The sequence below is a fragment of the Fusarium coffeatum genome (assembly GCF_003316985.1).
Source record: "Fusarium coffeatum strain FIESC_28 chromosome Unknown BRIP53273_contig_123, whole genome shotgun sequence".
Lineage (NCBI taxonomy): Eukaryota > Fungi > Ascomycota > Sordariomycetes > Hypocreales > Nectriaceae > Fusarium > Fusarium coffeatum.
Window position 1 is genome coordinate 149,748 of NW_022157916.1, and position 24,458 is coordinate 174,205.

The 24,458-nt window shown below is 49.5% G+C and overlaps 2 protein-coding genes across 2 annotated transcripts; both read left to right on the forward strand.

Moving 5' to 3' along the window:
* Nucleotides 1-5,144: 5,144 nt before the first annotated feature.
* FIESC28_05762 (uncharacterized protein) lies at nt 5,145-14,254 on the forward strand (the record flags this gene model as incomplete). Its single annotated transcript, XM_031159907.1, has 7 exons — nt 5,145-6,247; nt 6,305-7,364; nt 7,419-8,854; nt 9,600-9,682; nt 9,744-10,413; nt 10,476-13,028; nt 13,078-14,254. 7 exons carry the CDS (start codon nt 5,145-5,147, stop codon nt 14,252-14,254), a joined length of 8,082 nt encoding a protein of 2,693 aa, XP_031016070.1.
* A 7,131-nt stretch (nt 14,255-21,385) lies between these two features.
* On the forward strand, nt 21,386-23,695 carry FIESC28_05763 (uncharacterized protein; the record flags this gene model as incomplete). The annotated part of the gene is made up of 1 exon (XM_031159908.1): nt 21,386-23,695. One exon carries the CDS (start codon nt 21,386-21,388, stop codon nt 23,693-23,695), a length of 2,310 nt encoding a protein of 769 aa, XP_031016071.1.
* Nucleotides 23,696-24,458: the final 763 nt, after the last annotated feature.

Here is a 24,458-nt window from a genome sequence, read left to right on the forward strand (position 1 = left end):
GTAGTTTTCTCGGGTCTGAGTTAACTTGAGTCGGGAGGGTTGAAGAAACAGACATTGAAGTTGAGATAGATATGGCATGGCATGGCATGGCATGACACAGCATGATCTTATATACTTCTATCAATCACCAGGTAGTTGACCATACAAGGCTCAACTAAGCTATCTTAAGTGTGGACTACCTATTGACCATACATGATTACCCCGAGTCTGGGCAGTTTACTTACCTGCTGGGGCTTGGTCATATTCGCCCATACGTAGGTAGGTAGGTAGTCGTGCCCCTCTCTCCATCTCTCTGTCTCCATCCTGCGGCTGCAATACTGGATCTTGCCGATATCTGGCAGTTTATATGGAATCATCCTCCTCGGACTTTGAGTGCCCGGCACAACTACCGTACCTCGGGGAAGCACATTCAATTCCGAAGGTTGTTCCGAATGTTGATTTTCAAACCACGCCACTCATATCTAAGAAGATAATGATATCATGTTTTGGCCATCTTGTGACAAGCGTTAAGCCTTTCAAAGGTTCTTGGTCTCTCATCATTGTCATTGTCTAGCCTCAACACCGCCATCCATTCGCCCGTAATCTAGGTCTCCGATACATCATCGAGCAGACTAGATTTAGGGCCATCACGATTGCATGTGATGAAACTGTTCTTCATACATTATCTACTCTACCGTGACGTGACTGAACCAAGGGTCTTTGTGGAGGCGGTCGTTATCTTGATTCCACACACATGATCTTATCTTTAGATTGGATGCATAGGTACTGTACTTTCTGGTTAGGCCTCACAAACCTTGTTAGACCACCAAAACTCGGGGAACCTTGTTAAGGCTGTTCTGACATTGGTATGACTGGTAAGCTTTCCACCCTTGACGGTAGGAAATGATGAAGCTGGAACATGGCAATCTAGTAATTACATAGAAGACTTGTAGTACTTATTATAACAATCGATCCCTGTCAGGTTGAAGTATGAACAAACCCTCTCCCCTCGATACTCTACAGAGTCCAACTACTCGAATTAAGCAATCATCACTACCCGGTCAACAGTTTATCCATAACACTATATGGTGCTCAGACGCGCTTCCTTGGCCAGCTGGTGCAGTCTTTTGAAAGTTAATATATTTGAAACGCTCGCCTATCGTGGGATAGGAGAGTAGAGTCGTCTTGGGAGGCCCCTGAACAGATGTTGGGATTCGAGAAGAGTGCGTCTCTGGATGGAGCATCTGGCCTTGGTGCTGGACTTCAGAGCAGTGCCGCAGATATTGACGATTGCATCAACTCATAGAATGAACTCTCTGGACAAGACCGGTAAATTGCAGTCGGCAAGTGATGCAAACAAGATTAACGAAGCCAGATATGTTGCATCGGAGCACAAAATATCGAATATTGACGGGTCCTTATGAATCTTAATGAAGCGGTCAAGGAATCCACAAGCAATGGAAACGCGATGGAACATGGAACTCAGCCACTGTCAAGGTATTCGTAGATGAAGAAGTATGTATGTTATTAGTCTGGTCCCTGAATTTATATGGGCATGGATATTGGTGGAGACGTTTCTTTTCTTAGACTACCTCGTTCGTGTCGATTCGAGTCGGGAGAGCATCAACCCACATGATCCGTGACTAAGGTAAAGTACGAGGTGAAGAGGAGACTAAGTTTTCCAGGGTCTTCTTTTGTGCCTGGGCTTCCATTGTTCGATTTTGTCCGGACTCTCCGGTTGTTGACTGATGAATTTACTGGTTTCGGTTTCACCTCGCCGCTAAACAATAATAATTAAGAGAAGCGATAGATTGAAGGGGTGGTGGGCTTGTCGCCAACCGCGGATAGAGAGCTTTGTATTTAGTTAATAAATTAAGTGAAGGCGATCAGATACGACGCCTGGACTGCGAAGTTATCCAAGCTTTTATCCATCTCCGACCTCCAAACTAGCCTCCTTTTTTTTCATCATCTCTCCTGTATCTGTGTCATGACGCAAGTCGTATTCAAGGCCTGTCAAGCTGGACTGTCAAATATGTCCCAAGATGAACTCAATGGACCGTTCTCGAACAGTAGAGAACGGAAGATTCAAGGACCCTTTCAGCAGATCTCTGAGCTTGTCTCAAAAGAGGACGCCGCGTCGTCGTCGTCTTCTAACTTTAGCGGGTGGCTTGGCCGCATGCCAATCGCAAGGTCCAAAATCCCAGTTTCAACGGCCTAACCATTGATTGATTGAGATTTGCTTTGCGGCTGGTACAGGACTGCAGAGGTAGAGGAGGAGGTAGTGGTAGAGACCTCGTAAGATGACACGACGTCCGGCAACACGGCAGATAAGGATTACTGTATGTATGCACGAGATGAATTCCAGAGGAGGAACTGGAAGGATACAGTGGTTAGTAGTCTTGGCTAGAAGCGACACGAGATCACTGAATACGATGTTTATATGTGAAAGGATCAAGGGCCTGGCTCACTCCAAGAGAATCAAGGCTACTCGGTCCAGTCAAGCGAGTCTCCAGAACTTGTGAGATGCAATTAGCTGCATTGAAACATCATCTAATGCATCTCATCTTCTGGCTCTGACCTCTTGAAATGAATCGGTCGAAGCTTGGCTGAGGCTTGAAGCAAAAAAGTGGTTTCAAGCGAAGCCGGGGGTGGTTGGGAGGGTTGAATGTCAGCTCTCCCGTCTTGTACAGACAGAGCCTGAGAGCCTGAGAGCCTTAAGAAGATATTCTTCTGTTCAGCAACAATGGATGGAAGCCATAGATGTGAGGGATAAAATAATAAATTCCGTCCATTGGCAGGGGCATGGTGACCTTGAATAGTTGATGATTGGCTGTATCATGGATAGAAAGTGCCGTGGAAAATATATAAGGCAGTAATGATGGGTTTCAGCATCATGGCTTTAGTACTGGACCTAGTAGGTACCTAGGTACTGAGTGTTGCCCATCATGACCACCCTGAATATCATGACCATGATTAAGCCAACTTGTAAAAAGATCTACGAGCTATATAGACATGCATAAGAAATACTGTCTGTCCTTGTTGAATATGTACAATATCTTGATCTGTTTCAAACCTTGACCAACTAATTAATCAACTTAATGTACTGACACTCAAGCCTTGATTCTCATCTCTTGTTAAAGTTCCATTACCAGGGCCCCTTGTGCGTCGGAACCGTGGACCAGTAATCAGCCACAAGCGAGCAAGGAGTGACGAGTTTGTGACTGTTAGTTCACTGACTCAATTGGGTCCGAGTCTAATATCCCTCCTATCTTGTTCAGTGATCGAGATTTAGTTAACAGTAGGTCTAAATCTACCGCTACTGCACATACCTAGGTATGTATTATCCATGTTTGTGCTGGCACTATCCGTACATTAGGTGCAATACAAGGGGAGTTGCTGGGCAGTTGGATGGAGATTTACTCGTCTGGATGGTGGAGATTATGGAGGTCCAATCCATTGTTTGACCCAACTCAAGGTCCGTTATGCACAGATCCATGGTGGGTGGTCTAGTGGTCCACCACTAAAAATGCTTCCCCCCCTAGCCTAGCCTAGGTCGCCCAGGCCAGGCCCAGCCCAGCCGCAGCAGTCCGGGCAGTCCTTATGACGACGACAATTGACGTGAGCTGGACCCAAATTAGGTGCGTAAGTGAGATCCAATCCAATCCAATCCATAGGGAAGGTAGGTGGGATCCATTAAACAACCCGAACCTAAGGTAACCTCAGACCATACCATACCTTACCTTAGTACCTACCCTCACTCGCTTTACCAGACCTAACATAGACCTTGGATCCAACGACTTCATTCTTTGCTCTTCTACTCCCCTTCCTTTCAATTCGACTTTTCTCTCTTTTGATACCTAGGAGAATCCCTTCTTATCCATATCTCTTTCTTTGGTTAGCGGCCCATCTGGTTGCGTGCATTACCTACCTACCTAGCTCCTCTTTGTCAAAGAAAGACATCCCGTCTTCTGTTATCACATCACCCACCACTGGTGGTGGTTCTGTCTCTTTTATCTTTCCTCTCCTTTTTCTTGGTTCCAACCTTGAACTTGTCTTGTCTCTCATTCCTCTTCGAGAACCAACCGTCCTCGTCTCCGGGACCACCGGATCGGAAAGTTCACATACCACGCCTCGTATTGTCAAACCTCCCGTCTCGCTCGCCTTCTAAACAGCTACTATCTTCTACGCTGCGCTACACTGCGTTGCTGGGTATTGACTTGCTTTACCCTCTCCTCGATTCACGGACCTTGGCAGTGTCTTAGCATGCCATGTCTGCGGCTGTGATCTAAATCTCCTCTGCTTTTGATCTGAGCTACAGTAACTCTCCTGCTCACCACGACGTCATCTTCAATATTGGTCTCATCCAAGCCATTCCCTCGACGCCGATCAACCGATACGAAACCTCAGCTCGCACCGTGATATCTACTTTTCCCATTCTGTTCTGTTCTGTTCTGTTCTACTCTATTTATTTATCTATTTTCCTGCTCTGTTTCTGCTCTTGCGCGCGCACTGTCTGTATCTGTTATATACTATTCCTCTTCCAAGGAGTTCTTGTCTTGCGTGACTGTTTGCAGTATCTATCAAGTTCATCTCCTCCGGCCGGGCTGGAATAGTCGTATTACCTATACAGGGGCAGTTGCAGTTGCGGTTGAAATTGCAGTTGGGTGGCCAGCTTATAGAATAGCGCTCAACCTCGAGGCGCATTCCTCGCCCATATACTACCCGCAACGCTCAACTTACTTGCTGCCACAAAACCCAAAAGACTGGGCTCAACGAGGGCGTTGGCGCACCCACATCCCGCTTCGATAACGACGACAACGCGTGCGGGGGATCCTTTGAGCTTGATTCGAGAGGCCTTTCTGCGACATTGCATCGTAACCGAAAGCCCTGAGACATCTTGACGTCGAGACGACCCTGTTACCCAGTCCGCGGTCTTCCATCCCATCTCCATATCGCTTGCGGACTCACAACATCAAGGGACGAACGTGCACCTATTTTCAAAACTGGAGTTTGGTGTCGTGTGCATCTTGGATATTGTCGGCATGCCGAGTGTATCTATGCAAACTGACCTGTTTCTCTATTTTTACTGATTTGGGAAACTCTTTTATCGAATTTCGAAAAACTGCCGACGATCTTGGTCCAAGCACAACCGCGAACTTACCAAGATGAACGAGAAGTGGAAGAGGATGACTCTTCCGACCCTTAAAACAACACCGCCAGTACCAATTCCTAACGATGGGGGCAAGGGATTCGACAATGGCGATGGAAAGAAACCTCGCGTCTTCGCTAAAGCGCTTCGTTCGCTCAGCAATTCCTCCATGGAGTCCATGTCGCATAGCCCGTCCCGAAGCTCTTCCTCAATACGGCGCCTACAAAAGACCAATTCTGGCTCGGGGTCCATGATCGATAGAATACACCGTCGAGTATCAATAGCCTCGCCAATGAGCGCGTCCGCTCCCGAATTCCCTGTGGTTTCTCCTGAAGTTCCTTACTCGTCAATGGAACTTATTCAATCTGGACCACTCAAAACTGATGTCACGCTCCTGAAAGCCCGTGCCGAGTATCTGGTTCTAACGGACGCCTGTTTGATAAAATTTGGTGGCGTAGAAGGCGCAAAGGCTGCTTTTCCCCAGATTAGGACGGGAGATGGAACATTGAAACCGAGCAACTCGCATAGCAACACAAGCAAGTCCTCTTCCGATGTACGCATGGAAATTCCTTTGCGTTCAATTGTTGGGGTTTTCAATGAAGAAGGCTCCAGTCCTCGATTTGGCATCGAAGTTTGGTGGTTCTCCCAATGGCCTAAGCTGGCCTACTCCAAGGCTCATTTGTTCTTCATGTTACCCAAGGATCGTGATGACTGGCTAGCGAATATTCAACGAGCTTGCAGAGTGAGCCATAGACGATCTCCGTCCCCATCCCTAATACCAGGCAATCTGAAAGCGAGAGTCAATCACATCGTGGAAAATACAGAACCCGATTCGAACCCGACTACCTCGAAAATATTGACATTTCCTGTGGTCAAACGCACAGTTGGTGCATCCCAGAAGTCCAGTTCCAGTGACGATTCTCAGCACTTCTCGGATGGATCTTCATTTTACATTGTTATTGGACCAGCTATGTTGTACTTTCTGGAGGTTCTCAAGGCGGAATATACAACTGCGCCTGGTGACCTGCGTGTGAAGGTCCAATCCTACGGCACCGTCTCGCTCATACGGTTCCGGGCATCTGTTGCCTCACATGAGCAACGGTTTGTGATGAGCTTTCGGTAAGCCCTATCAGAGGCGCTATGAAGCATGCATTCCTATACTAATATGTGTATCAGATTACCGCTTGGACGTGAAAACAGACTCGAGCTTGCCAGTGTGCACTACCGGCATGTTATCGAGGCCATGACCAAAGTAGATCGAGAGCTGAAGCCCATGTGGCCACAGCATTTACAGAAGGCTATTTTCGATATCAAGGGACTTCCGCCGCCACTTCAATTGACCTCTGGGAACGATCTAGGAGGCCTCGAACGAAGCCTTCACGCCTATTGTGCCGCGTTTAAGGTTCAGGTTCCAAGTTGGACCATTGAATGGAACACACCCTCCCAGCCAGCCTTCCGCCTTCTGCCACCCGCCAGCCAGCCATATTCTACTCTGCAATTACTTGCACTATTCCGGGCTCTCCGTTACAACAGCTATTTCAAAGAGCTGTCCTTCCGTAACATTGATTTATCCGGTCTTGCCGGAAAGAAGGACTATTCACACTTTGGAGATACTATTGCTTACACATCACTAAACGGTGTCAAAATTTCTGAAGAGCATTATGATCTCCTCATGCAATCTTCTGTCCTCAGTCAGGAGATTCATGCCCTGGCTTTCTCATCGGAATCCATACGAAGTATGGATCTGAGGAATATTTTGGGCCCGCGAAGCATCGTTGGTCGCTCCAAGGACCCTGAAGGTGTCCGCAGAGTCAGTTCAGAGGTTTTGCGACCTATCCTGCTCTTACTAAAACGCCAAGCATGTCTCTGTCACAGCATCACCATGTCTGGCAACCTCATTGCACCGAACGACATTGAGGAACTTGCCAATCTTCTCGTTCTTGATGAAGTTTACATGAAGAAGCTTGACTTTTCCAACTGTGGATTGGGCGATGAGGGTCTCACCACTCTCTGGACAGGCATTCCGGGCCAGGGTGCCAATCTACAACATATCGACACTTCCGAGAACCAGGGCACAGTCAAGTTCGAGATCATTCGTGACTCTCTCAGTCAACTTCAGGCTATAAGGAAGCTGAATATTGCTGGCAACACCCGAATCCCATACAATGTCCCATTATTTGAAGACTATGTGCTGAATTCCTGGCGTCTAGAGGAACTCGACCTGTCCGGAATTGCTGTAAGTAAACACCTTTTGTGATCAAGTTGACAAACGCTAACAAAGCTTGCCCAGCTAAATGGTCCGACCGTCGACATCTTGACTGGATATTTGGCATCACAGAACTCAGAAAGCCTCCGAGTTCTTCGGTTGAGCAAATGTGGCCTAACGGGTGCCCAAATTGCACAGATGTTCTATGCAATGGGCCCAGGTAGACAAATCACACTTTACATCAACAGCAATCGTCTAGACGAGGGTATTGACGATTTGTGTGCTGTTATTACCGAATGCTATGGGCCTTGGGGTCTCTTCGTACAGATGGTTGAGTTTGCTTTGGAGGCCAATTATATCAAACTTCTAAAGGCGTTGACAGCCAACCAGACAATCGAGTGCTTGAGTCTTGCCGGAACCGCTACCCCTGACTCGGCCAGCGAGACGGCTTGCAAAGCGCTCTCAAATCTCTTCTCACAGAATCACACAATCAGGTTCCTTGACCTTTCTGGGTTCGATGCGAAGTTAGACGAGGGGCGTCTTGGACGAGGGTTTTCCAAATCACTTGCTGGCCTTCGATTCAATACTCGACTGGAACATCTGCGCGTACGAAGTCAGATGCTGAACGTCAATATTGGAGACCTGGCTGAAGCCATCTCTGCTAATAAAACACTCCACAGCTTGGACTGTGAAGGAAACGATTTCAATCTCTCTAATTTTAGACATCTCGTACGACACTTGAGTGACAGTACGACGATTCGCTATTTTTCAGCCTTCTCGGATCGCGATCTTGCCCTGACTATTCAAAAGTCTGTGGATAGCGCCGTGGCGACTGCAACAACCTCGGTGCGTAGGCAATCCATGATGTCTAAGCTGCGACACGAGAAGGTTCCGCAGAGCGTCAGTGAGCCCTTGGCGCAGCAACTGCGAGATGGATGGGAAGACGCCGTCCACACACAACAAGAGGTTTTAGAACGCAACCGATTGTTATTCGAGGAGGGTGAAGATGGCCGCTTCGACTCAGGGGAGGGATACATGGTTTGCGATGGTGAAGAGGACTTCTCCAAAGCATTTGGTGGATTGGCGCTTCGAGCCTTTGAATCCAAGAGAGCGTTAAACCGCCGCGCGTCCAACCCTTACTTGGGCAACAAGAGAGCAAGCATGATCTCATTGGGTCCAGCTCGCCTCGTCAGCGCAGAGCCCGGTGCCAGAGTTACAAGATCTTGGTCAAGATCGTACTCCATCGTCTCGAGTGAAGGGGGCATTAGTGCAGCGGAGAGCCCAAGCACGGGCTCAGCAATTCCTACTCCCCCTGAGCCTGACAGTCCAATCGATAAAGAATATCTTGTTGGGCACCAGCAAAACGGGCATGATGATGGCCTCGATTACGAGTACAGCTTTGCAGACCCTCATGATACTGAGTTCGGACTAGAACTACGAGCTCATCGACGATTCTGGAGTGATGAGGCTGGGTGCATCGAGGAAGAGGAGCATGGGGTGCAGTTTGACGAACGGCACACGTGAGATGAGGATAATGATAACTTATAATGGAAAAAACATGTGCAAGGACGATGGTATTGTGCTCGAATCTTTTCTTGTCATTCTGGAGTTCTTTTTGTTACTGGGCATATGGTATACGGAAGCAGGCGTCTGGAGGTCATGGTGTTCTTGTTGCATTTTCTTTTGCGTATAAACTACTCTTGATACCCTTCACTAGTTCTACTTTTTTAGATGAATCGAATTCAATGTCTTCTTCACATGTCTCAGAACGATTGATAATTCTCCATACAATAGTGCATGCGTCGTCATGGTGCATATGTTAACTTAGTATCCACGATAGCTTTGTACAAGAAGGCTAAGCTCAAGAAAGGAAAAGACCGCCAATCCCTGTCTACCCAGTTGAAGGTTCCAACATAGGAGAGTAGAGTCCCGTCCTGTCCGGGTCGCGTCCAGGTCTCAGCCACCTCAATTTGCTTTGGGCTTCCTTTCCCCTGTAAAAAGCCCACAGCTAACTTGGCGGGCCACTAGAAGCGCTCCGGCTGCACTCCATGGGGGGGACTCTCCACTAGAAACCTACAGCAACCTGCCCAAGACGACGCTCGTCATCACGTACGAAGCCACTCTCTCTTACTCCTCCATCATCACATCCAATCTAGTGGATGCCCTCTGTCCACTTCGCGACTACAGACTGAGGGCCTTACAGTCCTTTAATATTCTATTTCTCATCTTTTTATTGCATTTTTCAAGCTTCAACTTTTACTACAGGAGCTTCCGCGCTCCGGATACTGTCTTCGGTTCCTCGCAACCCCCGAATTTAGCGCCTCCTCGCAACCCCCGAACGAGATCTTGTACGTGGTCTTGGGAACAAGAACCAGCCCACAATGTATTCCAACTCGAACGCCTTTTTAGGCGGCAATAGCCAGCGACCTGGCCAGCAGCAGCAGCAGTATGGCGGGGGATCTTTTGGTAATATGGGCGCTGGCCAGCAGCAACCCGGTCAGCAACCCAGTCCCTTTGCGCCTCAACCCACAGGCTTCGGACAAGCTCCTTTGCAGCAACAGTATACCGGCTTTCCAATGCAAGGCCAGGGACTACAACCGCAGCAGCCTCTTCAGCAACAGTTCACTGGGTTCCCTGGCCAGCAGCAGCAACAACCTCAGCAGCAGCAGTCCTTCCAGACTGGTGCTCCTGCGATGCCCTCAATCCCACCCCAGTTCCAGCAGCAATTCCAACAGCAACAGCAGCAGCCTACAGGCTTCTCTGCCTCGCCTCAGCAAGCATCTGGGCCTTCCAATCCCCCTGCAGTGCCAATGAAGCCCCAAGCTACTGGCTTCACTGAGATGGCTGCGTCCTTTCAGACAGGTGGTACTGCGAAGCCAAGAGGTCGAAGACCAGAAAAGCCGCAGCCTAACAAGATCCCTAACATCCGTCTCTCTTTCATAACAGCGCAGGATCAAGCCAAGTTTGAAACCTTGTTCAAGTCCGCTGTTGGTGATGGTGGAATGACCATGTCGGGAGAGAAGGCGCGCGATTTGCTCATGCGCTCAAGACTCGATGGCGACTCTCTATCCCACATCTGGTATGAATTGCTTCTGCTGCCTTTTATATGCAGCTATGATTAACGATGCTAACATCAACTAGGACTCTTGCCGATACCACACGTGCTGGCCAGCTCTATTTCCCCGAATTTGCTCTCGCCATGTACCTGTGCAACTTGAAGCTTACCGGCAAGCAGTTGCCGCCCAGCCTACCCGACAACATCAAGAACGAGGTTTCGAGCATGGTCGATATCATTAGCTTCAGTGTTGCCGACGATGCCGCTGCTTCGGGCGGTGCTTCCTCCACCCCTGATATCAGGACCAATACGGCGACTCCCCCGACTATTCAGCAACCTCAACCTCAGCAGCCCCCGCCTCAACCCCAAGCTTCCAATGCGCAGTTGCTTCAAGCGCAAATGACGGGGTTCCCTGGGCAGCAGACAGGATTTGGACAACAGCAGGGTCTGCAGAGCCAGCAAACTGGTTTTCCCGGAATGCAAAACCCCCAACCTACCGGATACAGCGGTCCCCGACCTCCCATGCCTCCTATGCCCACAGGTTACGGTCAATCGCTGACTCCTGGTTCTGCGGGTGGTATTGCAGCTCCTCTGAATGCCCAGCCTACCGGGCGACCTGGTCAATGGGGCCTTGTCAATGCGCCTGCGACCGGCCTGCCCAACATTGATGCTCTCCAGGCTCAGATGATGCCTCAACAAGGTCGCGAAGCCGGAAACTTCACTACTCAGGGTCTTCAAGGAAACGCCGTGATTCCCTGGGCAATTACAAAGGAAGAGAAGACCCGTTACGACTCACTTTTCAAGGCTTGGGATGGTCTTGGCAAGGGCTACATAGGCGGCGATCAGGCCATTGAAATCTTTGGACAAAGTGGTCTCGAGAAACCTGACCTGGAACGCGTTTGGACTTTGGCCGATCACGGCAACAAGGGTCGCCTGGATCTCGATGAATTCGCTGTCGCCATGCATTTGATCTACAGAAAGCTCAACGGTTATCCTTTGCCCAACAATCTCCCTGCCGAACTTGTTCCTCCTTCGACCCGCAACTTCAGCAAGTCGATCGGTACTTTGAAGTCAATGCTCCACGATGAGTCTGAGTTCCGCACCAAGTCCGGCGCGGCTCTGCTGCCTCAGAAGACAGGTGTGAGTTACATGAAGAACCGCTCACTTAGGGGTGCGCCCGCTGGAGCCGTCGCTGGCCGAAAGGATGCCACGGTCTTCAAGAATGAAGATGAGCAGTTTGGTTACAGATCAAGCGCTCGTCGCAGGGTTGGCAACAACTCCCCTCGGCCCGAATCTCCTGCCTCTGTTGCTTCAAATGACGAGCTCACTCTCGATCAACTAAAAAAGAAGATTAAGGAGAAGGAGGTTCTTTTGGATGCCATGGACTTTGCTGATGAGAAGAACCTTGAGGAGGATGACATTCTCGATCGCCGTGACCGACGTGAGGCCGACGAGCTTTATCGCCGCATTCGTCGCATTCAAGAGGACATTGATTCTCACCCTGACGCCGCCCTGGCAAGCGGAGATTCTGAGGCTGAGCGACGAACTCTTAAGCGCCAGCTCCAGAACCTCACTGATAAGGTTCCCGAGCTTGCTTCTCAGGTAAGAAGAACTGAGAAGGCTATCATGGACGCTAGACTGGAACTCTTCCGTATCAAAGATGCCAAGGCCCATCCTAATAGCGGTGCTCCTATTGTTGGAACCGGACCTGGCGGTACTGTAACAGAGTCAGATCGTCTCAAGGCTAGAGCCAAGGCCATGATGCAGCAACGAACTGCTGCTCTGACCGGCAAGAAGGTCGACGTTGGTACTGAGGACGTCGATGCGCCCAAACGACTTGAGGAGGAGAGTATCAAGGTCAAGAACGAAAAGGAGAGTAACGAGCGCATGGTCCGTGATGTTGAGGAGAGCGTTCGAGACTTCGCCCGTGGCATCGAGGACAGCCTGAAGGAGGGCGGTCGTGACAACACTAGTGAGCATGAGAAGCGCCGCTGGGAGGATGCACTTGGAGTAGAGGATGAAGTTCGCGACTTCATCTTCGATCTCCAGCGTGAAAGCCGCAGTGCTCGTGTTCGTGCCCAAGACAAGCGGCCTGCCAGAAGCTCTGCTCGCAGCGAGGAGCCTCGACCAGAACGTGTCGCCAGTCCCCGAGTAGAGGAGCCTGTCTCGACCTCGCGTACTTCCACGCCCACTGGAGGATCGTACTCCGCTTACAAGACTCCTGAGGAGCGAGCCGCTTTCATCAAGCAGCAGGCTGAGCAACGTATGGCTGAGAGATTGGCTGCTCTAGGAATCAAGGCTCCCACAAAGGCCGGTGAAACAGCTGCCCAGCGTATGGAGCGCGAGCGAGCTGAGCGAGCTGCGAAACTACGACAGGCCGAGGAGGAAGATGCCCGTAGGGAGGCTGATCGTCAAGCTCGTCTTGCTGAGGAGCAGGGAGGTCCCCCTCCTCCTGCTGAACAGTCCAAGGCTGAGGGCAAGAAGCAACCTCCTCCTCCACCAACCAGACACCGTGGCAAGCCTGAGGCCGACCAAGAGGCTTCAAAGAAGGCTAATGAGGAAGCTGCTGCCAAGCAGGCTGAGGAGGAGAGACTTGCTGCCAAGCACGAGGAGCAACAGCGCGAGACACAAAGGATGGAGTAAGTGCTACACCAGAAGCATATGATCACAATACTAACTATTTCACAGGGAAGATGCAAAGGAACAGGAGGACGACCTTGCTAAGGAACGGGAGGCTTCTGAAGCCCGTCTCAAGGCACTGGAGGAGCAAGTGAAGCAAGGCAAGCTCCGTAAGGAAGAAGAGAAGAAGCGAAAGAAGGCTGCCATGGCCGAGGCTAAGGACAAGGAGGCAAAGCTTGCTGCTAGACGGGCTGAGATTGAGGCTGCCCGCCAGCGTGAGCTTGAACTTCAACGTCAGCTTGAGTCTATGGAAGATGATGATAGTTCATCTGATGAGGATGAAGGTCCTCAGCAGATCACTCCTCAGGCTTCCACGCCTACAAGAAGCGACAGCCAAGTGGCTAGTCAGGAGGAGGACAAGAAGGCCTCACCGCCGCCTGCTGAGGCTGTTTCATCTCCTCCTCCCCCGACAGTCATTACATCGCCACCTAGCGAGACTGAGAGTAAGAACCCATTCTTCAGGATGATGTCTCAGTCAAACGAGAGTGCACCGGCTGCTACTTCTCCAGCGCCTGCTGCGCCAGCACCTTCGGCCACAAACCCCTTCCATAGGATGACACAGAACCAAGAGGCCAGGCCTCCCTCTGCTCCGGTTTCTCGCCGCCGTGCAGACACGGACGATTGGGGCTCTGACAACGACGATAAGGACGACGATTCCGACGACGAGCGACCTGGTGGTGGAAGTGCAGCCCAGCTGGCCTCTATGCTGTTCGGCACCATGGCACCTCCTCGTCCTCTGTCAGCAGCGGGTAGAGAATCGGCAACGAACAGTCCTGCTCAGACTTCTGCTTGGGCTAGCACGCCTCCTCCCGCCCCTCCGGCGCCGAACGACGACGGTGGAGCTCCGGTATCTTCACCTCCACCTCCTCCGCCTCCTCCACCGATGCCCAGCAGTGATACGCCCAGTGCTCCTCCTCCGCCACCTCCCATGCCCGGAAGCGACGCCCCTTCGGCTCCGCCACCTCCACCACCCCCGATGCCATCAGCTGGTGCACCCCCTCCTCCTCCCCCTCCTATGGGCGGCGCTCCTCCTCCTCCACCACCTCCCGGCGATGCGCCTGCTCCTCCTTCCGGTGGTGGTCGACCCGCTGGGTTCCTGAGCGAGATCCAGATGGGCAGGTCTCTCAAGAAGACCAAAACCAAAGACAGCAGCGCAGCCGCGGTCGCCGGACGAGTTTTGGAATAGTGATTTTGCGAGCATCAATTGGAGAAGTAAGCGGACTGCTGCTGATGATGAGGTGGGACCCGGGGCAGGTGTGACGTTGAGCAAAGGATGGTATTTTGTGTGAGGCGTATAGCTATTAGGTAGTTGATAATGTTAGTAGTTTGGAATACGATTACATCGTGGCCCTGACTCTTTTCGGTATTGCCATTGTGACATGACATGACATGGCGGAAGACCTTGTCCTGTCCGAGGCGAGACGTGCTATGTGGAGGAACGTTGCGAGTTATGCTGTGAAGCCACAAGGTAAAGCACGATGCCGCTTCACGATAATGGTGATCCAGTTTCGTGCTCCGATCGACATCGGTGACTACATATGGCTGAGATCGTAATACGTTGGCGTTGAAACGGTCTCAGTAAAGTCTCAAGTTACTTCGGTCATTGCCGTCAGGGTTTGCACTATATAGGGACATACTAGAGGGCATTACGAAAGTGGTCTCAGCTTTGCCCAAGCTTTTTGAAGTTGAACTTTTGTCATTCAAGCTTGATCACTAAGGGAAACTAGAAGGAAGCATTTCAGTGGCAATTCACGAGAGGCATGCTGAGCATGCTAAGCAGACGAGATGGCGAGATGGTGATGAGAAAGGTGGTGCAAGTGGACATGTCAATCTAAATGAAACATGGAAAAGTCGGGATTAGACGAGAAGTGCAAGGATGTACAAGGTCAGAATTCAGTCAGACACGGCACGTCAGAGAGCCGAGGCTGTGTTCTACTTGTCGAGGATGTTTGTCATTCCTTACGAGTCGGGTTGAGCTATGCCTTTGAGGAGGGTATTAATGAGATGTGTTAGTGGTGAATGCATAGAAATTACAGCCCGTAGAGTTAGAGAGATCTAGGCGGGCCACTGGGGATGGGTAGGATAGTGCTGTTACAGCACCAGCAGACCGTCTGCCGGAGATGGGGCCGAGATATGCCGGAAGCTTGGTCAAGAAGACTAAAGGCTAAGAGGGCAGGGGGGGGATGCTATCAGCTATGGAAGTGCTGGACTAAGTCACTGTATTGGGATATGTACCGAATATACCCAACGGAGTGTCCGATATACGCAGGGATAAATGGCCTGTATTCAGAGAAACTCCACGATAGGCAGGGTCAGAATTATACGGGTGGATCTTGGTTTCTCGAAACACACGGACACAGTCCTTTGAAGCAAAGAAAAAAGAGAGAATCGAACGTCTGACTGGATGAAAAGCTCAGATCAACCTTGAGCATCTGTCTGGCCTCAATGCACAGGACAGGACCAATCTCTAACTAAGGCAACTTAGTATGTAGTCTAACTCTGGGGGAACTAGACGGGATGAGTTGTCAAAGTTTCAAGAACGGTCTTTACTTTTGGAGAAACCTGATTGTGCAAGATTAATAGGTCTGTACTATTATGCAAAAACGGCCAATATGATATTACCTGCTATGTGGTTTCTGTTCTGGATCTTTAACTTTTACCACCCCTGGATTTATGTTTCATCTATCTTTGCTTCCAATACTTGGATCCATTTATCCAACAAGGCAACAATCCTTTCCCGAATGCCAATATCAGAAAGCATTTAAAGCCCTTGCTTGGAGGAATGTGAATTGTGAATGTGCGGAGAAAAAAAAAAGAAGAAGAAGAAGAATGGCCTGGCCTGGCCTGGTCCTGGCCCTGACCCTTGACTCTTGGAGGTGCTAGGATATGGAAGCTGGAGCGAATAGCTTCGTGGAGCGTGTTCGATGTGGATACTAGTTTAATTGAACATGGAGCACGAGACCTTGATCAGCTTCTTTTTAAAGGAATCAATCACACAAAAGAGGATGAGCCAGGATTAACACTGACAGCGGTCATGATGTCACCTTGGACCAGGCCACAGTACAGTAATAGACGGAGAGAATTAAGAGACGGGACCATTATGGATTCCATTCCAGGGATAGATTTGATTCGATTCCACTCAAGCCTGATACATACTAAAAAGTTAAGTTTGGGTCATATCTTGCGAGGCGACGGAGTATAATCCGATAGAAGGGAGAGAGAGTATAGACAAAAGAGCGGTCAAAGTAACTGTATGTGATTTTAATTAAATTGATGACGACGATGATAACAGATCAGGTCAGATCATTCATTCATTCATAAAAGTCAGCTGGAAAAAGGTCGCATATTGGGTTGCATTAGATACTCTCTATCATTCCTTTTGGTGGATGAAGTCAAAAAAGAGGTTGGAGAATAGAGGAGAGTTTGTTAGGTTTTTACCCAAAGAGGTAATGAGTAAATAATGTAGTCATCTTGACTTTTTGGAAACGCGTGAGGAGAAACGCGTCGTAAGCTTCCTTCGGATACGAACGAGAGTAACTCTACGGCTATCCGCACTCTGTGGCTTTATCATGATGACGCCTCAATGCACAGTATACCTACTACTATGTAATTCTTGACATGGATTATCCCAGGTTTTTCCCCTCCTTTGAGCCGAGATGTGCTGCGCCATATTTCACTCTTTCACTGTACGGATACCGTACAGTATCAACTGCAGGTAAGATGGAAACCATTGACAGCTGAAACTTGAATGATCTATCCGACGATGGGGCAAGGATCATCAACTACTGATCAACTCTAGACTGGAACTGTGCTAGGCCATCCACCATAATAAATCTTGGTTACACTTGAGGCGGGTTTGTCTCTTTTTTCGGTTATCGACCTTTTTTTTTTCTTTTTTTTTCTTTTGCCCTATTTCTCTCTTTCCCAGCAGGACCCTGTTGGTTTTACTGCAAGTTTTTTACTAGAAAGGGCTATACGGAAGTGTGTTTACCATGTGGCTGCATAGATTAACATCATGGCAATAGACTCTGCCTCAACCAAAACATAGTCTACGGTAAATGTGGTCGAGTCTGACCAATTGTTTGTTTACTTTTGATCTTCAAACTGGAGTATGGATGTCTTGAACCCCCGAAGTCCCCGAAATTATCAAGATCCAATTGCTGCTGCAGGCAGAGTGCAGTCGTTCTTAGTAGGACAATGAAACTCAAATAAAGGGAGAAAGAGGGGTTCGTTCGTATTACGGAATCGGATCGGATAGATTATGATTATGGTTAGTAGGATTGGCACATGGCTTGCTTGCTTGCTTTTTGATACTGGTATCTTATGTATTCAGCCTCGATTGAGTCAGTCTAAGAAAGCCAATACCAAAACTCAATGTCTGCTGTAACCGAACCCTTCACATGCAAGGGAGACTAGATTCTAATTAGCATGTGGGAGTAGTGAGTATCCGTAGTCGGTCCTCTTTTGTTGAGCCCCATTAGTTGATTCCAGTTCCTAATTAGACTAGATCCATTGTTCCTGTTTATTACAGTAATTGGAAGAAGTAGACGACACAATGAGCATTGCATGACGAAAGGATGGTGCGGGGAAACTCCTACAGTCTACTGTACGTACAGCTCTCAAACTACTCTACTCTACGGATACATAGTTTAAACAGCAATTCTGAGACGCACTCTATTTCTTCTTTTCATGCAACAAACCCCTGAGGTTGGTCAGACTTGATTGGTTATCATCAACTACAATCTAAACAAAAAGATGTACGACGTGGCCTGGCCAAAAGGCGTGACCACTTTGAAAGTCGATCAGTAGGTAGATCATGGACATGGACATGGACATGGACGAGGCCATACGCTTTCATACATTCAATCCCACCCACACTCTTGAGTTTAGAAACAGGACAAAGAGATCAAAGAATGGAAACTCGACGCACTGACCTTGCTTGACCTGGTCTGACCTGGTCTGACCTGGTCTATTCTGACCTGACCTGACCCTACCTTGACCCTGGTCTCGATTCTCTTCTCTGCACACCTTTTTCTTTGTCTTTCTGGCGGCCGTTTTACCAAAGAGTCCAGTCAAAAAACGGTTCTTCCTTGACCTTTGACTGCCTTGATTTTGCCAAGCAAGCATTCCCAATCTGACCAATCGTTATTTAAGGATCCTTGTTGAGAACAATCGGTTCGAGCGGGGGTGGGAGGGCTATGATTATGGCTATGGCTTATCCTCCATGATCATCTCCCGTTACATTCTACGGATACCCTGGCGGGAGTTTATGCTTGTAGGGTTACTGCACAGTACAGTACAGAATACGGATACAAAATGAGGGATATTGATGTGTACAGTAGAGGGGAAAAGAACACGTTTATGAAGAAAAAGAGGCGTCCTGAAAACTGTTTGTTAAAGACGTCTGGTCTTTCTAGATCCTGATTGATCATGGTTACTAAGTTATTGAATTGTGGCTGGCTGTTGGTCTGGTTAAGGTATAGCATGGGTCAAGGTCATTGGCGTTCTCGTTTATCTCTTGTCGCTTGCTCTGTTTACTTTTCTTTGCAGCAGCTGTCAAACGTCAATCCAGGGCTACCTATGTATGTGATATTTGACAAGACAGAAACAGTTTTTAATAAAGATGGGCAAAAAAAAGTAAAACGGATATCAAAGGGAGTTCATCTTGTAGGCATGTATCCGTACTGCAACCCCCATGGATGTCCGGCTTATAGACTTCGCATCCAAGGTAGAGGTACCTAACCTATGATCGGCACCAAAAACACAATCCCAGTATCTGATCTGGAAGCATCAGCGTACAGCAAAAGTACAGCATATTCTCTTGCATTGCAGCCCATCTCATCTCATCTCATGGATCTCATCTGCAAATCTTGGGAAGCACCACTTTCTGTCCTGTCCTGTCCTGTCCTGTCCTGTAATTACTTGTCGGAGCAAACGGAACGGAACAGAGTAGAAACATGGCACTACTGCGCGGTTATAATACAGTAGCTGGTAAATACGGAGCAAGGGAGGATAATCCTGGAGTGCAGGACGATTAGAGCAAAAAAGATCGAGATCTGTTGGCGTTGGTGCCATGGATGGGTATCCCCACTATCTTTACCCTACATACAGTAGGTACAGCACAATATGCAGCCCGTAAATAAAAAAGAATAGACCTAATGTGGTGCCAGAATCAGGCCCAAACACTCTCTTCAAAATAGGGCCGTGATTGTGAATAGCTACAGTAGCCTGACCGGCTGAACAAGTGGTCGCATAAGTCTGAGGAGAAAAGTCATTTAACCTCCATTTCTCTCACTCACTCAAAAAAATTTTTTTTGACGGAGTGAATGTCTCGTGTCCCGTGTCTCATCATGAAGCCGACTTATGTGTTTGGCTGACTTTGAAGAAACGAGGCTTTTCTTATTGAGAGTCTCTTTCTTTGTCTCTTTCCCATCCAATCCAATCCCCCGCATCCAATTCAGCCAGTTTCATTCATATCTTGAGAACCTCTTTGAGTGTCCTAGGCCAATCAAAGCTCTGGATTGAACGCGCGCGTCCAAGACCGAGGATAAGGGCGCTTCGCTTCGCTTGAGGTGGTGGACGGTAGCGTTACAGTTAGGTACAGTACAGTACGGTACAGTGCATCGCAGTGCAGTGCAGCAGGTTGGACCCCTGTAGATTTCACGCGCCACACGCCCCTAGATCTCCCTTCGACCCACACCTCGCGAGCCTCTACCAGTTCAAGCACCATCTTGGGACCTTCCTTTGGTCGGCTCAGGCTCTTTTTTCACTTCAATCAATCGCCCATTCCCGAAACACGTAACAGCACACCCTCGCTTTTATGCTGCACACTCCCTACCATCTGCTGGTTATCGTGCTGTATCCTGTCCTATCGTTGTGCATCTCGACATCTCTCTGTCCTGTCCTGAGCTGTCTTCCCCTCCTCGTCTTGATCTCATCCTCTCATCCTTTTTCTCTTTTTATTTCATGATATTTCATTGCGTTGCATTGCTCTCATCCGAAATTAAAACCCCCATGACATCAGTATCGTCTCGCTTTGTCCGCTTGACTGACTGATTTGAACTCAACTCAATCTTATACTATCAAGGCAAAAGAGAGACAGTGCTCACGCAGAGCCCCCTCTTTGGCTGCTCCTCGGCGTGTCGTGTCAGCCCGGACGCTCTCCATCCAATCCCTGTTCACTGGACCGTTCTGTTCTCATCATCCTCCCTGCGCCCAGTCTTGAGAGTCTCCACTCCTAGGCCGCACACACTGCGGCCAGACGCTACTGCTACAGCTACAGTGTAGGTAGTGGGCAAATACAGGACGCCTCCGCCCGCCAGCTGCTGCCAGCTGCCAACTGCCACTACCACTAGCCCTTTCATAGGGCCTTTTCTTGCCTGGACTGCCCGGTGTGGCCTGGGTCTAGGTACCAAACTCACCTCACCTCACTTTGCTTGGCTGCATCATCTGCATCTTCAATCATCTCTCTGCTCTCTTCTCCTCACCTTACCTACTCTCACTTACTTCTCACCCTCACCCTCACTCTTACCCTTCTACATAACTCCTCCCGCATATTCGCAAGCCCATTTATTCTATTGCTTCTTCTTTTCTTCTTCGATTAATCGACGTCTGTTCTCGCCTAAAGAGTAAGAGTAATAACCAACCTACCCACTCGCTGTACGCATTCTATCGCATTCCGATTCCGACTCCGCCCTTGTTTGATTCACGGCGCCGCTTGCTACTGCTACTTCTCACCTCTTACTGTACATGGCGTTGGCCAGCTTCGCAACTATCTCGAGTATATTCTGAAGCCGCTTTGCGCTGTTCATAATCTTTCGTCGACGCGACTTGGACATATACGCCTCGACCGCCTAACCTCGCTTCTATATTCGAACCACTTTCTCAGAGACCGTGAACCGTGAACCCCAGATACTACACCAAAACCAATACCGGCTGCTTGTCCTATTGAGCGCCCAGACCAACCCACGACAGCCCTGTCCAGGCAGGCCCCACTGCTCTCATTACTACCTTGAACTTCACGGTCCGTCCAGCATATCCTTGTGAGTTGCTAAAGTCCTTTCTGACCTTTTTCTTCCCTTGTCTTCCCTTCCTTTACCGTCTCGTCTCGTCATGCACTCTTCCCATTAGTCTCTGCCGGTGTCCACTCATTTATTCCCACCTTCGCCGTTATCTTACCGTCATCCCCTTCCACTTCCCGTCCCCGGCCGGTATCTACTTACTAACCTCCATTAAAAGTCCCACGTTTGGTTCGACCTTTTTTTGCTCTACCTCACCGCGCGACTGCCCCCATATTGAGCTTTTCGCTCCCACCACTATGGGCAAACACACGCGTTTTCCCAGTTCTTCTGGGCCATTGCAAATATATCAAGACGAGAATGCTACACCCATGACCAGTCACGCTCCTATGCCTTCAGTCTCGAAGCAAGGCCGAAGGCCCCTGACTAGCTCATCCTCAAACGTCGTCTTCAACCCGCCCACCGCCTCGCACAATGTGCACTCTCCCTTTAAGCAGAGACCTGCTTCCGCGTCGCAAATACCTTTGACAACTTCCCAAGGCAACAAATTAAACATGGTCCCCATGGCGCCTCCATCAAGACGAGGTCACACCACGGATTCCCTGCAAAAGAAGCCTTACCTGTCGAATTTTAAGACGGGTCCCCAGAAGCACGTCCTCGACATGGGCTGGGACTTTGGTAAAGAGAACGTCCACCCACAAATTTTCCCAGCACCTCCTGCCATTGACATGTCAGTCGAGAACTACTATCAAAAACCAAACGGCAAGCGCGCTCTGATGGAGGCTGCTCCCATTAAAGATTCCAGATCCGCCAAGAAGATAAAATCCGAGCCAATGACTGCGCCAGTGGAAACCGCGATGGACGCGACAGTTGTTCCTCCTCACGACTCCTTCCCTCCTATTGTCGACGACGGCAGCAAGCCTGCTTTCAGTTACGCCGACTTGATCGCCATGGCTATCTTCCGATCTCCCAATCGAAAGCTCACGCTCTCCCAGATTTACAATTGGATCAGCGACAACTTCTCCTTTTACAGTCCTACCGACGCCGGCTGGCAGAACAGCATTCGACACAACCTCAGTCTACAGAAGGCCTTCATGAAAGTCGAGAGACCCAAAGACGACCCTGGCAAGGGCCACTACTGGGTGATCAAGCCTGGCTACGAAGCGCAATACTTGAACAAGAAGCCGACTCGCAAATCCGCCTCTGGCTCAGACAGCCTCCACGTTATTTCGACTCGCCTCGAGCCCTCTCGTCCGGCTTCTGCGCCGACACAGGAGCCCACGCTACCTCCCCCCGTGCCCGTCAGTCAGTCCGCTCTACCGCCCCTTCCAACTTCTCAGGCCACCATGTCGATGCCCGTGGATCTCTCGTCCGATGCTACAATTCCCGTCTCCGATAACATTGGCCCCGAAGATGTCGTGGACAAGGTTGAGCACGACGTTTCTCTCGATTCCTATCTCTACTCGCCACTACCTGCCGCTATGCATTCGTCACCGCCTGTCTCCCGCCATGTGGATCACCAGAGCAATACACCCCCTCCGCTTGCCCGAAACTTGGCTTCGTCCGTCTCACGATCCCATAGGCGCAAAGTTGCATCCATGGATGATAGTGGATACATCTCTTCCCTCGAATCTTCGGCCATCCGACCCAGCCAGAAGTTTATGCTCACATCGGAAGCTGATCGACCACGAAACAAGTCAAGGGGTCGAGCCGAGGAAGAGATTGCCCGTCTCCGAAACTCTTCGCCTTTCAGCCCAAGCAAGACACGGTATCACTCAGTCATGCCACCAGTCTCTTCGTCGCCTCTGCGACCAGCCTACGAGAAACAGATGCTGCCACCAATTACGCCCATGGTCAAGCTTAACCCTCCGCCGCGTCCTCCCCCATCAGCGTCCCCTAACACCAATCTTCGACTTCACCGCGACAGAATGCGAAACCTGCTCCAGTCGCCCGAGCGCAAGGTTGGGGGTAACTCTGAGCTTACACCTTACAGCCCTGCTTTCGATCTGGGCACGGATGTCTACCAGTCAATTTACGGCGCTTCTATTCTGAGTGACGCGGATTTTACCATCAGTCAAGATCTCGCTGGATTTGACGGTATTGATGATGCTGCATTCGCTGCCATGAGCTCAGTGGATGCTGGATCTCCCATCAAGCGCTCAGTCAAACGCGCTCGTTTTGATCGCACCGTATCTGCGTCGGTTCTAGGTGATATCACCAACTCGGCGACCAAGAAGCCTATTGCTTCCGCGCCTCTTCTGAGACCCCCCGAGCAGTCTCTTCAATACGATACGCCGAGCAAAGCGTTTGAAGGCCTGAGTTCGCCTAGCAAGATGTTCCAGGAATCGCCTATCCGAAACAACCAATCACCCTCCAAATTCGCCAACTTCCTCAATGTCAATTTGGACAGCAGTGACTGGGCATCCTCGGCTCTTCTAGGCCAACTGGACTTTGTGCCCCCTAGCCCTGGTGGTGTTTCCACCGACATGTCCAGTTTCGACATTTTCAAGGGGTTTGACAAGATTGGCTCGACATCACAGGCAAACAAGAACAACACATCGAGGAGCAACAAGCCCGGACTACCCCGAAGCTTTTCGACCCAATTTTAAGACGAAGACGATTTTATTAAAAACGAACGTGGCAAGACGACGAAATAAGCATAATTATGCATGACATTCACGATTTGACGAAAGAAGACAACACAAGCAATTTCTCGGAAGGCGGCCTGGTCTACGCCCAACTATATCAGAGATGTTGGGTTGTGTTCGGTATGGACTAGAACAGCGAGACTTGGTTTATGCTGAGTGCTCGGATTAGCTTCACAGCTAGCGGTTGACGACGGTAATGACTTTGGAGCGTGTTGTACTTGCTCTCAAGGCTTTGGTTGCGGAACAGGCATTTTTGGGATCTGTGTTTAAGTGCGTTAATGGATTATGCTCTGGCTTTTACTCTTTTACATCACATTATGTAGCCCTGCGCGGTGTTGGTTGGACGGTTCTCTAGTGGACTGATGGTAGGAATTGCGTACACCTTGTATGTTCGCGCCTTTTGATACATGTTATTTGGTTTGGGAAAGCTTAGCTTGGGAACGGATAGGCACGGTCAGGACATTTGACCACATACGATAACTATCATACATTGACTCACTATTAGTATTTTGAAGCTGCCTTGTCCGCGCCATGCCTTGAACATTCCTGTGTACACACCCCTCGTCTTTCTTGTCAAGAATGAATACCTTTGAGTGTCCGGACTGGTCTGCCGCCGTGTCTTGTTATTGCATGGCGTGCAAGGCTGACAGCTAGGTGTGGTCTTCACGAACGTTGCCAGCGACACACTTCAAGACGATTTGCCAGCCAAGCTGGGAATTATATG